The sequence below is a fragment of the Capra hircus genome, chromosome 2 (assembly GCF_001704415.2).
Source record: "Capra hircus breed San Clemente chromosome 2, ASM170441v1, whole genome shotgun sequence".
NCBI classification, from domain to species: domain Eukaryota; kingdom Metazoa; phylum Chordata; class Mammalia; order Artiodactyla; family Bovidae; genus Capra; species Capra hircus.
Window position 1 is genome coordinate 46490552 of NC_030809.1, and position 13900 is coordinate 46504451.

Here is a 13900-nt window from a genome sequence, read left to right on the forward strand (position 1 = left end):
ACGCTTTAGGGATAGGGTTGATGAGAAAAAAAACCTTAAAAACACTGAATTGGAAATAAATCTCACCCCACCATTACTATGCTGTGTTAAAATAGCCTGTGGCCTTTGCAATTTTCTTAAGAATATAATAAATGTCTCTAGGACAATACTCCCAGAATAATTAAGATTAAGAAATTTAATCAGCTCTAAGCACACATTTAATTATGGTATCTAAGAGGAGACTTATCCTTAGAAACTGACACCAAGTTAGGAAAATCAATGAACATTTATCGGATCATGATTACAAGTACAATCTTAACATCTATATTTACATATCTGAGGTTGGCACTGGCAGCTGAGACTCAAAATTGCCACTTAAAATTCAGAATGAAAATCTGCTAAGTCTTTTTAGAAAGCATTCCCTTTCTTTATACTGTCATAGGTGACATCCACTTACTGTTAATATTGCAGTAAGTAAACACTACTTTGTCATTATGAAGGAAAAAACTGATCAGACAGAGATCATAATGTAGTTTTCTGGAAAACTACACACACTTTCACTATACACAGTATATAATAAACAAGGTACACTCTGTACTGCAGTAACATGCAATGGTTTGGTTGTAGAAATGTTAATGTAATTTCTGCTACATCAGAATTCTGTGAAGTTGGGAGTCATAAGGATGAAAAGAGCAATTGTTTAATGGTTACACAGTAGATACATCTGACGCATAACATACAGTTACCACTAGGTATCAGCATGGAATTTACAAACAAAAATTAAAAAAAAAAAAAAAAAAAAGAAGACTGACCTATATAAACCTAAGTGTAAGGATGGACTTTATTTTTTTAAAAAAAGTCTTTTGAGGACTACAAATTACAAAGTAAAAGCAGATCACTATGTAGAAACCTAGTGAATACATTTTGCCTGTGCATGAAAGCTTTATCAAAAGTCATTAACAATTTCACCCCCTTCACAATGGTATCAATTATAATGCTCTTCTTCATAAGGTTATACCTTTATTTCAAACTATATTACATGTTATTCCCTTAAGATAAACTTCTAAACACAAATTCTTGGCTCATAAGAATGGCACCTTTGAAAAAGGCAATTCCCACTCAAGTCTCTCGTGGCATTATTCCAAGCTTGTTTCTTTCACCAGTCAAAAAACTTTCAAAGTGTTCACTTTCAACACGAAATCTTTCCAGCAAGAAGCGTGGCCACACTTTGTTTTCTAATGACTACATATAAAGACAGGTAGCAGCAAGAAAAGATGGAAATTAAAAAGGCAGCCATTAAAATAAATGGATCAACTGTATAGAAGAGATATTTGGCTCATGGCAATTTAAGAAACTGGCAACTAGGTTAACAGCCAGATAGCTGAGTCATAAATGAACCTGTGAAGAGAATGAAGCTGGTCCACCATGACCAAGTAGCAACACATCATCACCGCACTTCTCTCTCTACAACAAATACGCTAAGCCAACAGGCAATATGGAGTTATATTTGGAGTCCCAATTAGAACATGCTGATCTTTTTTCTTTCAACAATTTTCTGGGTTTAGTACAGTCATTTGCTTTAGTCGCACTATTTCTGGTCCTCTCTCACTAATCAAAGTGCAGGATAAGTGTAAAATACTTTAAATGGCAAGGCTTTTTCCAAGGTATGTTTGAAAATGGCTTTGTGAAAAGAATATTCATTTGTTTTGTGTGGAAAGAAACAAACTGAATGCAGAAGTTTTTCAATGGGAAAAAGCTTAATTTTTTTCTTCCTATTACCTTTGCCACATACAATTTCCCAAATACCCTACTTTCAAGTTTGTTCTCCATGGCTTCATTTTAGGGAATGAAAATCAGAGAGCAGACAATTGAGCTCAAGTACATCTGGGGCTAAAAATGCCAAGAAAATGTTAACATGGAAGCAATGGTCCATATACTCAAGATTCATGTTAATGAATTCAATTACTGTATATGATAGTTTTCATTGATGAGCAGGGCTTTGGGCATATCAAATTATCACACAAATCATTGCCTTCTGAGACATTGGATACTTTTACAGTTTAATTTGCAAACAGAATTTTTATAACAAATTATTTTTAACCAAATCATATCTTGAAAACTGTTTATATAGAAAACCCAGGGAATAAAGTGAACTGTTCATTGTGGAAGGCCTTAAATTACATTATTACAGTAGAAAATACAGGAGGTAGAAGATAACTGAAAAGACTAATGCAACATCAGATTCAAATCTATAGCTCCTGTAGCTACCTAAAACATGGTTTTAGAAACTAAATCCAACATTTCCAGTAACCATAGAAACAGTTAAAATAAAATTTGCCATGAAAGCCCTTATATCATGCTTGATATAGGGAGGTAGGAAGATGTAAGAACCAGGACACATGAGACATGACATTTTATCTACAACTCCTGTTTGCTTTACTGAGGGTGTAGTTTCAAAATTCAGTCACCTTCTTCAGCTTCAGACTCAGATTCTAGAAAAGGGGAAAAGTGCAATCAAGCATTACATAATATCAGAAAATAAAAGTTCCATTTATAACTTTACTTAAAATTTTTTATTAATAATGATCTACTCATATGAGGATATCTGAAAGTATGCATCTGTAAACCTCAAAATTCATAAATATTTGGACTTCCCTGGTGGCTCAGATGATAAACCTGCAATGCAGGAGACCCAGGTTCAGTCCCAGGGTTGGGAAGATCCCCCAGAGAGCATGGCAACCCAACTCCAGTATTCTTGCCTGGAGAATTCCATGCACAGAGGAGTCTGGGAAGCTACAGCCCAGGGGGTTCCAGAGTCGGACATGAGTGATTGACTAATACACACATTCTCAAAATTTTCAATTTTCCTAAGAACTTTAGTATTATGGCCAAGTCATCAAAATGCTTGAAGTCTAGTTTTTCTCCCCTGCCTTAAAGTAAATCAGTTTTTGGAGGTGTGTCATGAATGAACAAAAATCTGTACTTTAGGTACAAAATGGTATCTGAATGAAGGATGACATGTATGGACATATTCTTGTCCACATTAAAATAAGTTCTCAGGCTTTACCAAACAGACTGCACAAATGAAAAGACTTACCCTCTTCAGCATTTTTGAGCCACTCTACAAACTTTTTCATTTGCTCAAGGAAGACACTCTTCCCCTTGGCAACGTGTGCATCTTTATACCATTTTAGAATGGGTTCTTCACTCAGAACTTCAGCTGTAAAGAAGAGAGCACCCTTTACATCTGTGGAGTACTCACACAGTACTTCCGTAACTGAGGCAGAGTCAGAAACTCCCTAAGGTGCACATGCCTTCAGAGCATTTTTGTTTTTACTGAAATGTGGAGTAAAATCAATTATTTTTGTTGCTTACAAAATAAATCTGTGTTCAACACTCAGCTAGTTTCTTCTACAAATTAATTTTTAAAAGAAAAGTAGAAAAGATAAAATGAGAACCATGTACTAAGAAACTTTATCAACTTGAAGAGTGATTCTCTCAACTGAAGGCAACCTGATCCCCTAGGGACATCAGACAATGTTTACAGACGTTGCTTGTTGTTGCGCTGGGGAGATGTGCTACTGGTACCTGTTGGCTGATGCCAGGGATGCTGTTAAACACTCTATAATGCATGGGACAGTCATCTACAAAACAGCTTTCTGGCCCAAAACAGTAGTGTCAAGGTTGAGAAATCTTGTGATAAATGATTAGGGATAATTGATAGATAATTAAAAAGATTATTTTACATGTGGTACTGTGATTTTACTTAAAAGTCCACTGTTTTATTGATAAAATTAAAAGTTGTTTATAAACTTTTCCAGAATTAAATGAGGATTTAAAGACTTATTTCTAAACAATCTGGAGGAAGTAAGTGGAGGTATAGATACTTTAAGGAAATCTAACCACAAGTTGATAATCACCAAAGCACAGGGCGCTTAAAAAAAAAAAAATCTGGGGATGCAGATAGGCCTCTAGGTTTAAAATATGGGAACCAAGAAAATCTTTTGTCTGGGGAAGAGGACTGCAGCAGGTGAAGTCTGAGGCTCATCAAGAAGGCTTTACACATGTTTTAATAATAATGCACTAAAAATGTATCCAATTATATCAGACAACTCAGCCCTACGATTAGAGTGAAATACTTTAGGGTGCTGATGTTCAGAGAACTACTTGTTAGAATTATTTTGAGTTTTCTAGGCTTTGCAATAAACGTATTAACAAAATTCAAAATTTAAATTACCTTTATAAAAAAGCACCACTATTTTCTGGAAGGCTTTCATGAAATGAATGTTGTCATAGCAGTACTCCTGAATCTTCAGTAACAGAGTCAGCTCAGACTGACCTTGAGTTGTAAAGGCAGCAAGTAGAGGGCTGTATTGCTTTTAAAGGGAAAGGAGAAAAGATTCAGTCATTCAGTACAATGCTGTACTGAATTTGCACATGCAGTACAAACTCCTAAAAGACAGACCACAACTCATCTTTTACAATCATTATATATTCTATTTAGTGGAAGTTTTTTTTTTTTTTTTTAAGGCAGAAAAATCTCTTAAGCATTTAAATCAAAGAGGCAATACTAAACCAAGAATTTCAGATAACTGCGACTACAATCTTAGTATTTTAAAGGGAAAAAAGAGAGAATCCTCCTATTTTTCAATATTCTTTCAAAAGCAAACACCAAATTACAAGCTTAAGCTACTTTTAAACATGTATTAGTTTTTATCCTGAAAGCCCAAGTTAAGACTTTTTAAAAGGTTATCACCAATATTTAACATGTTATTTGTCTACTTACTGGTGGTTTACCTCCAGAAACCATAGGATATGATAAATCCTTTTGGAAAAGTACACTCACTGTACACTTATCCCCACTTACAAAAGTAATGTTTTATCAGGCACAGTTCTAATACCTTCAAGTGCTTGATGGCTTGCTCTGCTACAAGCTCCTCTTTTTTGTTCCATTCCACAGTGCTCATTACGCTGGACCATACTATTCCAATGACAACGGGTTCTGGGATGTTGTTTTTTTTCATTTCTTCCTTGACATACAAAATTATCTGCAAAATAATCCAAATTTCGTACAGAAGTAAGTATGATATTTAGTACAGAACTAAGTTTGATACTATACATATCAAACTTATAAAAAAGCATGAAGACCTTTCCATGCAACTAGCAATGACCGGGAGACCACATACAACCACACAACTTTTAAAACCAGAAGGTACAGACTTCTACACCTTACGTTACACACAGGCAAACTACCTAAGAAAAGCCCATGACGAAAACAGAAAGGTCTGTCTATTGGCCTGCACCCTACAAAATCCCCAACTATTTGGATCTGGGGGCACATGTAAGGCACCAAATATGAAAAAGACTGAGGCAAAGCCTCAGCATAACATTCTACAGCTATTATTAAAACTCACTCTGGTAAAATACTTACATCCTTAAACGGATCACCACGGGACATCTGTTCTTGAAGTTCTTTCTGGAGTTCCTTACGAGCTCCTATGGTTTGCTGATTCCGAACATATTCTGAAAGCTCCTTCAAGCCTGCCTCAGTAAAATACTTTGTGAAGTGTTCAACGCTTTGTTTATTGGCAGGAAAAAGTTCCTGAAATGAGAATTTAATCTGGTTAAATGGTTTTCAAATCATTAAACAAAAAAAAAACAAAAAAACACTTTCCCTCTTCTCACAGATTAAAAATGGGAGAGCTGCCGGCACATTTTCCTTAAGTGTTGTCAAGAAAGTGAAGAATGAAAAGTCACAAACCATCAGTCTGTTATCCATGCTCACTTTCCGAAGACTTGCAGCTACTGCATTGATATCTTTTTCATTTATCCATGATTTAAAGAGCTTTACAGCAAAAGCTGCTGAAACCCCTGTAGAAAAACAGAGCTTATTTAACAGAAGTACTTTCTTGGGTTTCAATGACTTTGTCTCCCCATGTCCTCTCTCTGAAGGTCCAGCACACAGAATTATTCACTTTATCCCCAAACTTCCCTCTGCCACTGTTGACCAACCCATTTCAACTTCTCTATTCTGCCACTTGTTAGTTGTGTACTGTTAGTCAAGTTAGATTTTTCTGATGTGTAAAATGAGAGTGACAACTCTTACATTTGACAGAGTTGTTCTGAGAATTACATTGAGGCATGTTAAATACTCAGTAATCAAAGTAAAAAAAAAAGTTAGCTTTTCAGTTACTGTACAGAACAATTTAACTATGGATTATCATAAAAGGGAACTTGTTTTTCTTTTCGGCTTGCCATTTCCCCCATTTTCTCTATTCAAAATGTTCCTAAGTTTCCCAATTGGAATTAATCTCTTTGGGTTTCCACAGCATTTCTATTTTCACTTTACAATCAATCACATTTTGTCTAGACCCTGGATATTTGGTGTGTGTCTAAATGCTAAAGTTATACATTAAATGACTGAATTAAAATGAACCAATTAAATTCAAGGATACTAGTTAAAAAAACTATCACTATCACACAAGTCAAATCTACACAAACTATATCCTAACTTTTATATCAGTTCATCTTTTATGCTCTCATCCACACCACTCTCAGCCAACTAGAGATTATCCATTTATGAAAGGTTGATTACCTTCTTTAACCAAATTCTCATTGTAAAGGCTATTAAGAATGGATGCATTAAGTGTTCCATTAGCCAGAAGAACACCAGTCAACATAGCCAGCTTGTTCCTTTCCGACTCTGAAAAACCCTTTAAGAACAGCAGCAGCTATAAAGGTAAATAGTCAAGGGTTAAAAGAGCAACTGTATTATATAAAAAGAAGCAGTAAAGCATTTTATATTGGTTAAAACTATGGGCTCTGAGGTCTAATCACTCAAGTTTATATCTCAGTTATAATGCTCACTAGCTGAATAATCTTAGGCAAGACACTTAACCTCTGGTGCGGTGTCCTCTCGTCCACATGTAAATGTGTAAAATAAAACTTGCTTCACAGGGCTTTTGAGAGTACTGAATGAGTTAATATTAACTTTATCAAATTTTCTGTGCACCGATATGTACACTATCTGACTCTGACAGCAAGCATGGTAAATTTCTCTTTGTCAAGGTATTTAGCTCTGACCTGCTACTGACTTTTGAACAAACTCCACTTGGATTTTTACCACTTTGCCACTTGTTTGAACACAGAACTAAGAAACAGTGTGCAGCAAATTAAACTACATGATATACTCCAAACTTCATTTCAAAGACAGCGCACCTAAATATCTAAAATTATCTCAAAACCATGGCAGAATTAGGATTTAACATCCCCTTCTTTGGCCCCAACCTTTTGTTTTCCACAAAGGATATTGCTGCTCATACCTTTTTAACTTCATCTTCAAAACCTTTCTCCAGGTATTTGTAGCGCCTGATTAACTTGTTAAAAACCTATAAGAATTAATAAAAGAACTGAATAACTTCATATGTAAAAATGTCAGGTACCCAAAAGATCTAAATCAGGGAAACTAAGACCTCTCCACAGTATCTCTAGAACAGCAAAGAAATGAACCTTTCATTAGATGTTTAATCAGCTTAGGAAGTCTTGTCCTTTCTGAAATCCTATAATATACCAATAATGTTAACACTTTAATTACCAGCCCCAATAGACTTTTATTGCCAAAGTATCAAAGCACAAATTAATTCCTGCTCAAATACAAGTCATTTACCTATCTGTAGGATATTAACAGAAGATCATAAAATATAGTTCTACTTTCTGAATGACAAAGACAACAACCCCTAGGTTAGATGCACTTGTATGAACTTTTAAATGAGACTTTTTTTCCTTAAAAAAAAAAAAAAAAAAAAAGGATTAATTCTAGGAAAAAAAAAAAAAAACAAGAAAAGGAAAAGTAATTCAATTTTTTTCTTCAATGCATTTTGAAGTTTCCAAATCATACTGTATACCAAGAACACCTCTAAACTTTCAGCTCAAATTCCTTCAACTTTCTGCCACCAACCTCTTGAAAGCAGACTATTCCTTAAACATTAGCCAGATGGATAACAGCTAACTGAATTATGTAAAGTTTAATTCACCTGAGCAAATGCTTGCATGGTCTCTAGATCTTCTTGTGCTGCAAACACACAGACATCTGTACGCATCATGTCATCTGCCAGTGTACCACCTGGGGCTAAAGTATATTTTACAAAAAAATTGTAATGTCATTCATTTAAAATTATTTATTATTTCAACCTTTCTGATTTCACAGTTCCACCACTGAGCAACTGTTTGACTACATGCAAGCTATGGAAGCCTCTCTAAGCCTCCATTCTGCATGTACACAAGTAAGAGTTCTCATTCCAGCAGCCTGGTGTGAGGTTCAATACAATGTTACTGTGAAAACATTTTGGAATACTTTAGGGAGCCATGGAAATGAAATTACCAGCATCAATGGAGGATATATAACTAAGTAGCACATTCTGCTAAGATATCCTGAGCTGCTGAGAGTGAGGGCAGGAGTAAATTAGCAGGGCTATGAGTAGAAATATAATGCGAGCCACATAATGTAATTCTAAATCTCCTAGCAGCCACATTAAAAATAAGAAGTGAAATTAATTTTGATATATTTTAACCCAACACATCAAAAATATTACCATTTTAGTATTCAAAGTGTTATTAAGACGTCTTATTCTATTTAACATTGTCTTCAAAATCCAATGTGTATTTGAACCTCTCAATTTGTACTTGGCACATTCTAAGTGATAGTGGCTATCATAGAAGATACACAGAAGAGTGCAGAATCAGGCTTCAGTTACTTGTTGTCCAATTGCTAAGTTGTGTTCAACTCTGCCATCCTATGGACTCAGGTATAGTACTGTCCTGAATTGGCTCTAGGACTCTAGTGGACACCAAAATCTGTCAATACTCAAGTCCCTTATATAAAAGGGAATGTGCGTGCTTAGTCACTCAGTTGTGTCTGACTCTTTTGTGAACCAACTGACTGTAACCCGCCAGGATCCTTTCTCCCTGGGGATTCTCCAGGCCAGAATACTGGAGTGGGTTGCCATGCCCTCCTCCAGGGGATCTTCCCAACCCAGGGATCAAACCCAGGTCTCCTGCATTGCAGGCAGATTCTTTACTACCTGAGCCACCAGGGAAGCCCATGAATACTGGAGTGGGTAGGCTATCCCTTCTCCAGGGGATCTCCCCAACCCAGGAATTGAACCAGGGTTACCAGGGGCATAGTAGTTGTATACAACCTGCATTTATCCTTCTGTATATTTTAATGGTCTCTAGGTTGTATGTAATATCAAATACAATGTAAATGCATGCTGAAAAACAGTTGCTGGATATGGAAAATGCAAGTTGTGCTTTTTGGAACTTTCTGCTCCTCCCCGGAAAATTTTTGATCCACAGTTGGGTCGAATCCATGGATGTGGAACCTTGGATATAGAGGGTTGTCTGTATAAAGTATTTGGTAAGACAGAACAAGAGATACGGATTTCTTCATTAACTGAGAGTATGCAAACACAAGTTGGAAAAATCACCTATGACAGACGTTTTGGGACTTATGTATCAGACTGAAAAGTCTTCCCCAAATGTTATGATTCTATTATGGATTTCAAATATAAAGCTATACACAGCAAGGCAATCTGCAAATTTACTATAATTTGAGAAGAAAAAAAAAAAAAGTGAAAATCCTAAGGGGGTTAGAAAAAAAGAAAACAAACACAAACAAAGCCATCCTGATTTGATATGTCTGTCGAACAGTTCATATGCTGGGTTTTACATAATCCCCATACAACACTCTTCCCACAAGACCCAGACACTTACCCAGCATTCCGCCAGCCACCAGAATGTCAAAGAGTGTTTCTGCATATCGTCGGTAATCAAGTTTTGCTCCAGAAGCATCAAGAAACTTTGCTACTGCTTCCAAATCAGTACCAGTTTCAGTTAAGCCTTGAATAATGCAGTCTTGAAACTGAGTAGGGTCAAACCTCTCTTTTTCATCTGGAGGGAAAACCCCAAAACATTTAAGTTTTAAAAGGGCACGAAACCACTGCCTTATGAAGCTGTAACTACTGAGTAAGTTAACCACATTCATTATCATTTCACTTATTTCAATATCTGGAAAAAACAAACGCTATTTAATTGCCTAAGACCTGTAACACAAGCAAACACAACAGGAGACTAAACACATATCCTTTGCAAGTTGCACCTCTGCGAGTGCAGGGCAGGACTGCCTATCACAAGAAGTGTACGGCTTCTCTCTATTTTTTCACGCAGGTCTCCCAAGTGACCTAAATGAGCTGGTGTGTTCCTACTGCTAGGAGACAATTTCCACCTGGAATGTGTGAAATTCAGGGTATCTTCTATACTTCAGGTAAACTTTATTCCTGAGTGAAATTTTGTCTAAGTAGGGACACCTCTTGATTTTCTTTAAATGACCATAACACTTTCTACTTAAAAAAAAAAAAAAAAAAAAAAAACTCTAATACTTGCAGTTATGAGTAGGGGCTCTGGATTTAAACTGCCTGATTTAAACTGAGATCAGCACTTTGCTATCTGAAGTTGAGCAACTTGGTGCATTCTTCATGTCTGAATGTTCCTGAGGTAAACGGTGATTAAGAGTAGGATCCATCTCATGAAGTTGTTCTGAATATGAAATAACATAAATAAAATAGAAAGCACACTCAACAGTGCCTTGGGTATATACCCAGCCTTTACTGTGCTGCCGTCACACACTCCAGGGTAGCCTTTGATCTCCCTATCTAGGTTAGATGATGTCTTAATTTCAACATAGCACTAGGGTGACCAAAGTTTGCCTAGGAGTTTCCTTGTTTGCAACACTGAAAGGCCTATGTCCTGGGAACTCTATTCAGTCCCAGGCAAATCAGGATCCAATTATTAAGAATTAAGAGACCATGAGTAATCTCAACCTGCAACTGGGGAAGTGACATATCTTCCTGATACTAACAACAATACTAAAACTATTAAATAATGTATTATACCAGATAACATATACAGGCTTTTCCATGATAGAATTGTTCTGGTTCCCAACTATTCTTCCTCTTGAGAAAATTTACTGGCCTAAAACTTAATGAATCTTCAAAGACTAGAATCAAAACACTCGTTCCCTGCTGTAAGGCGGCAGGCTACAATTAGAAATTATAAAAAGATTCTGTAATATATATCTCAAAGTGTCTGCCACTCAGGGTTGAAAAACATAATTTATAACCAGTAGCCAACCCAGTTCTTTATTTCCTAAAAGTTTCCTGTAAGATAAGGTCAATATGTACTTTTGAGCAATAACATTGAAAAGTTTAGGGGTAAAACATTAAAGCTAAGACAAAATATATCTGAGACCACATCTCATTTAACTTTGTATCAGGAGTTGCTACAGTATTCAATATTCACCAAAGTATCTAATAAAATACAAGTAGTTAATGCAATCCTTGTGCTTTAGAACAAAAACCTAAGTCTGTGAGGAAATAGTTTCAAAAGACAGTGCAATGTGAACTCTGTTCCATAATTAACTTCCATGGGTTAAAGTCTGATTTTTCTCTCACAAATGTTCACATAGCTTGGATGAAACTAGTAATCACATTAGGAGTTCTCCTTTTATAAACTGACCTTTTCTCTCAAGCAAAATCTTGCTTAAATGAAATTTAGCGAGTGAAAATGAAGCCCTGAAGTCCATACTTTTTTTTGTTCAGAGTCACTGTATGTTCACAATAAAGACAATTACTAGCCTGCTTAGATATATCTATGTTGATATCACAAATCTTAAAGGCAGTAGAAACAGTAAGGGTATATCTGAAATGGCAGTCAACTACAAATTCAAGCTCCTTTCTGGTAGTTTCCCTTTAAGTTTTAATACTAAGCAATAGCCTGCCAGAGGAACCAAGATATAAGTTATTCTGGAGGTCTGAAGAGAAGATATTAAAATATAAATATTTACCTCTTTTTCTGGTTTTAAAACGCTGGCCTGATAGCGTTGGCTTTTGCTGCTTTTGATTATTCATAAAAGACACCCTAAGGGGGGAAAATAAGGCCTTAAAAATATCAGTGCCATAACATCCATTTTAAAAACAAACCATCAAACCTTGGCCTAGTCACGGATAAACTACATAGAACATACACTTTCAGCCTAGCAATAGACGTGGGACGGGCACAAAGAATTACCTTTGCTTGATTAAATGTAAGTTCAAAACCTGCATTTCTCCCTACAAAAACCTCTTTAAAGATGAAATGTGAAGGCCACTTTTAAATGACTTCACAGCGCCACTGCGACTAGTGGCAAACCACCCGTCATAAGCAGTCTCCTCCTCGTTCCTGTTTAAATTCGCCTTCATCTTCCACTACTCTGAGCACCACAGAGGGCTAACAGAAACGACCACCGTGATCAGCAGGTATCCAAAACATGTATGTCAACTTAAAGACGCTATCAGAAAGCTAATCCCTTCATCCGAGGGCAGCACTACCCTACCCTCAAGTCGTGCCCGGGACCGTAGCGGTCGCTTGCACCACTCCAGCCGGCAAAAGGTGGCTGAGAGCGGGCCTAGCCTCCTCCGCCCCATCCCTTACAAGGCAAGCCTCATGCCCGGGCACGTGTCTCCCCATTCAACCCTTCCCGGGCCTCCAGCCCAGCGACGGATAATCCACACCCCGCCCAAGGGCTGCTCCTCGCCCGCAGCCCCTTCTCCACTGACCCCGTGGTCGGCGGTGGCGGCCGCCGCAACGAGCGGACCAAAGGCGCCGAGGCGCTTCGCGCCGGGGGCCCCGCCGCCCCGTACATCCGCCCGCCCTCCAGCGAAAGCAGCGGCGGTGGAGGCGGCCGCAGTGGTGGTGGCGGCCCCTCCGCCCCGCCCGCCGGAACCCCCCACGCGTACATCACCCAACAGAGGCCGCGGCGGCTTTGTTACCCAGGCCGGACAGGGCTGGACGAGGGCCTGCCTCGCCCACTGCCTCCGTCCGTGGAGCCGCGGGGCACACCGCGCCCCGCGTTCCGGCCCGGGCAGCCGCCTCTCGATCTCCCCGCTGGAGCAGCGGCTCCGACCCCTGACTCCAACCTCGAGATCTGGTCCGGCTTCATGCGGCGGCCTCCGCCCGGGCCCATCCAAATCCGGCCGCAAAGGACTCACCGGCTCCCTCACCCTCTACCCAACAACTAGAGCCCGCAATCTCGGCCCGAGATGAGCAAGCCCCGCGTCTCACCGAATTTAAGGCGATGAGAAAAGAGCCAGAAACCCCGGAGGTGGCAGCAACTGCGGCGGTGTCTCCTCTGCTACCGGAACTAACGCGAGGAGGAGGAGGGAAGAGGTGCCACCCCCGCCCAGGCCGGTCTCCTATCGCGAGATTTCTTCCTCCGGTGCCCTACCCACCCTTCTCCACCCCTCCTGGATCACGGCTCAGCGGCCTGGGGTGGGAAAGGAAGCGAACGTGATTTTCAAAGATTCTTTATTCTTTTATTGGGTCCCCGATCTCCCGGACACTAGACTAGACTAGCCCATCTTTCTTCCACCGCCGTGTCCTCCAGCCTCTTAGTTAGCACCTGGAGGGGGTTGGGAGAAGGAATATCCCCCCGCCACCCCCGCCGGTGCCGAGGAAGTTGGATACGTCCGTCCCGAGTCCCTTCCGCACCGACCCTTCCACCCACTCCCCCTCCCACACCCTCCCCCTGCGCCGGAAGTTGAAGCCGGAAGGCTGGGGACGCCCAGGACGTTCGTGGGTGGGAGCGGAGTTTAGTAAGGAGTTCTTTTGTGGCCTCTTCTCTGGCTGAAGTTGGAAAGGGCTTGCACAGGCTAAGTCCAAAGCGGGAAAACATTGCTCCGCGATGGTGGCTGGGTGGGGTCATGTACTACCACTGCTAGGAGCGAGGAAAATCCAGGTAGGGATCAGAAGGAAGTCTGGTCCTCCGACTGTGGCCGCCATCCTTGCAGTGGTCTCCGTAGTTCCCTCCTGAGTGTGATGATTGTGGGAA

General features: G+C 39.3%; 1 protein-coding gene across 2 annotated transcripts; it reads right to left on the reverse strand.

Moving 5' to 3' along the window:
- BZW1 (basic leucine zipper and W2 domains 1) lies at positions 247 to 13264 on the reverse strand. 2 transcript variants are annotated; one of them, XM_005676345.3, is made up of 12 exons: positions 13135 to 13264; positions 11879 to 11952; positions 9751 to 9927; positions 8013 to 8107; positions 7302 to 7367; positions 6575 to 6710; positions 5741 to 5850; positions 5411 to 5581; positions 4881 to 5027; positions 4217 to 4355; positions 3077 to 3199; positions 247 to 2471 (listed from the first exon to the last, which is right to left on the reverse strand). In XM_005676345.3, exons 2-12 carry the CDS (start codon positions 11940 to 11942, stop codon positions 2440 to 2442), a joined length of 1260 nt encoding a protein of 419 aa, XP_005676402.1. In that variant the 5' UTR covers positions 11943 to 11952; positions 13135 to 13264; the 3' UTR covers positions 247 to 2439. The 2 variants fall into 2 exon arrangements, with proteins under 2 accessions (XP_005676402.1, XP_017916579.1); XM_018061090.1 differs by lacking the exons at positions 8013 to 8107; positions 11879 to 11952; positions 13135 to 13264 and having other exon boundaries at positions 9745 to 9828.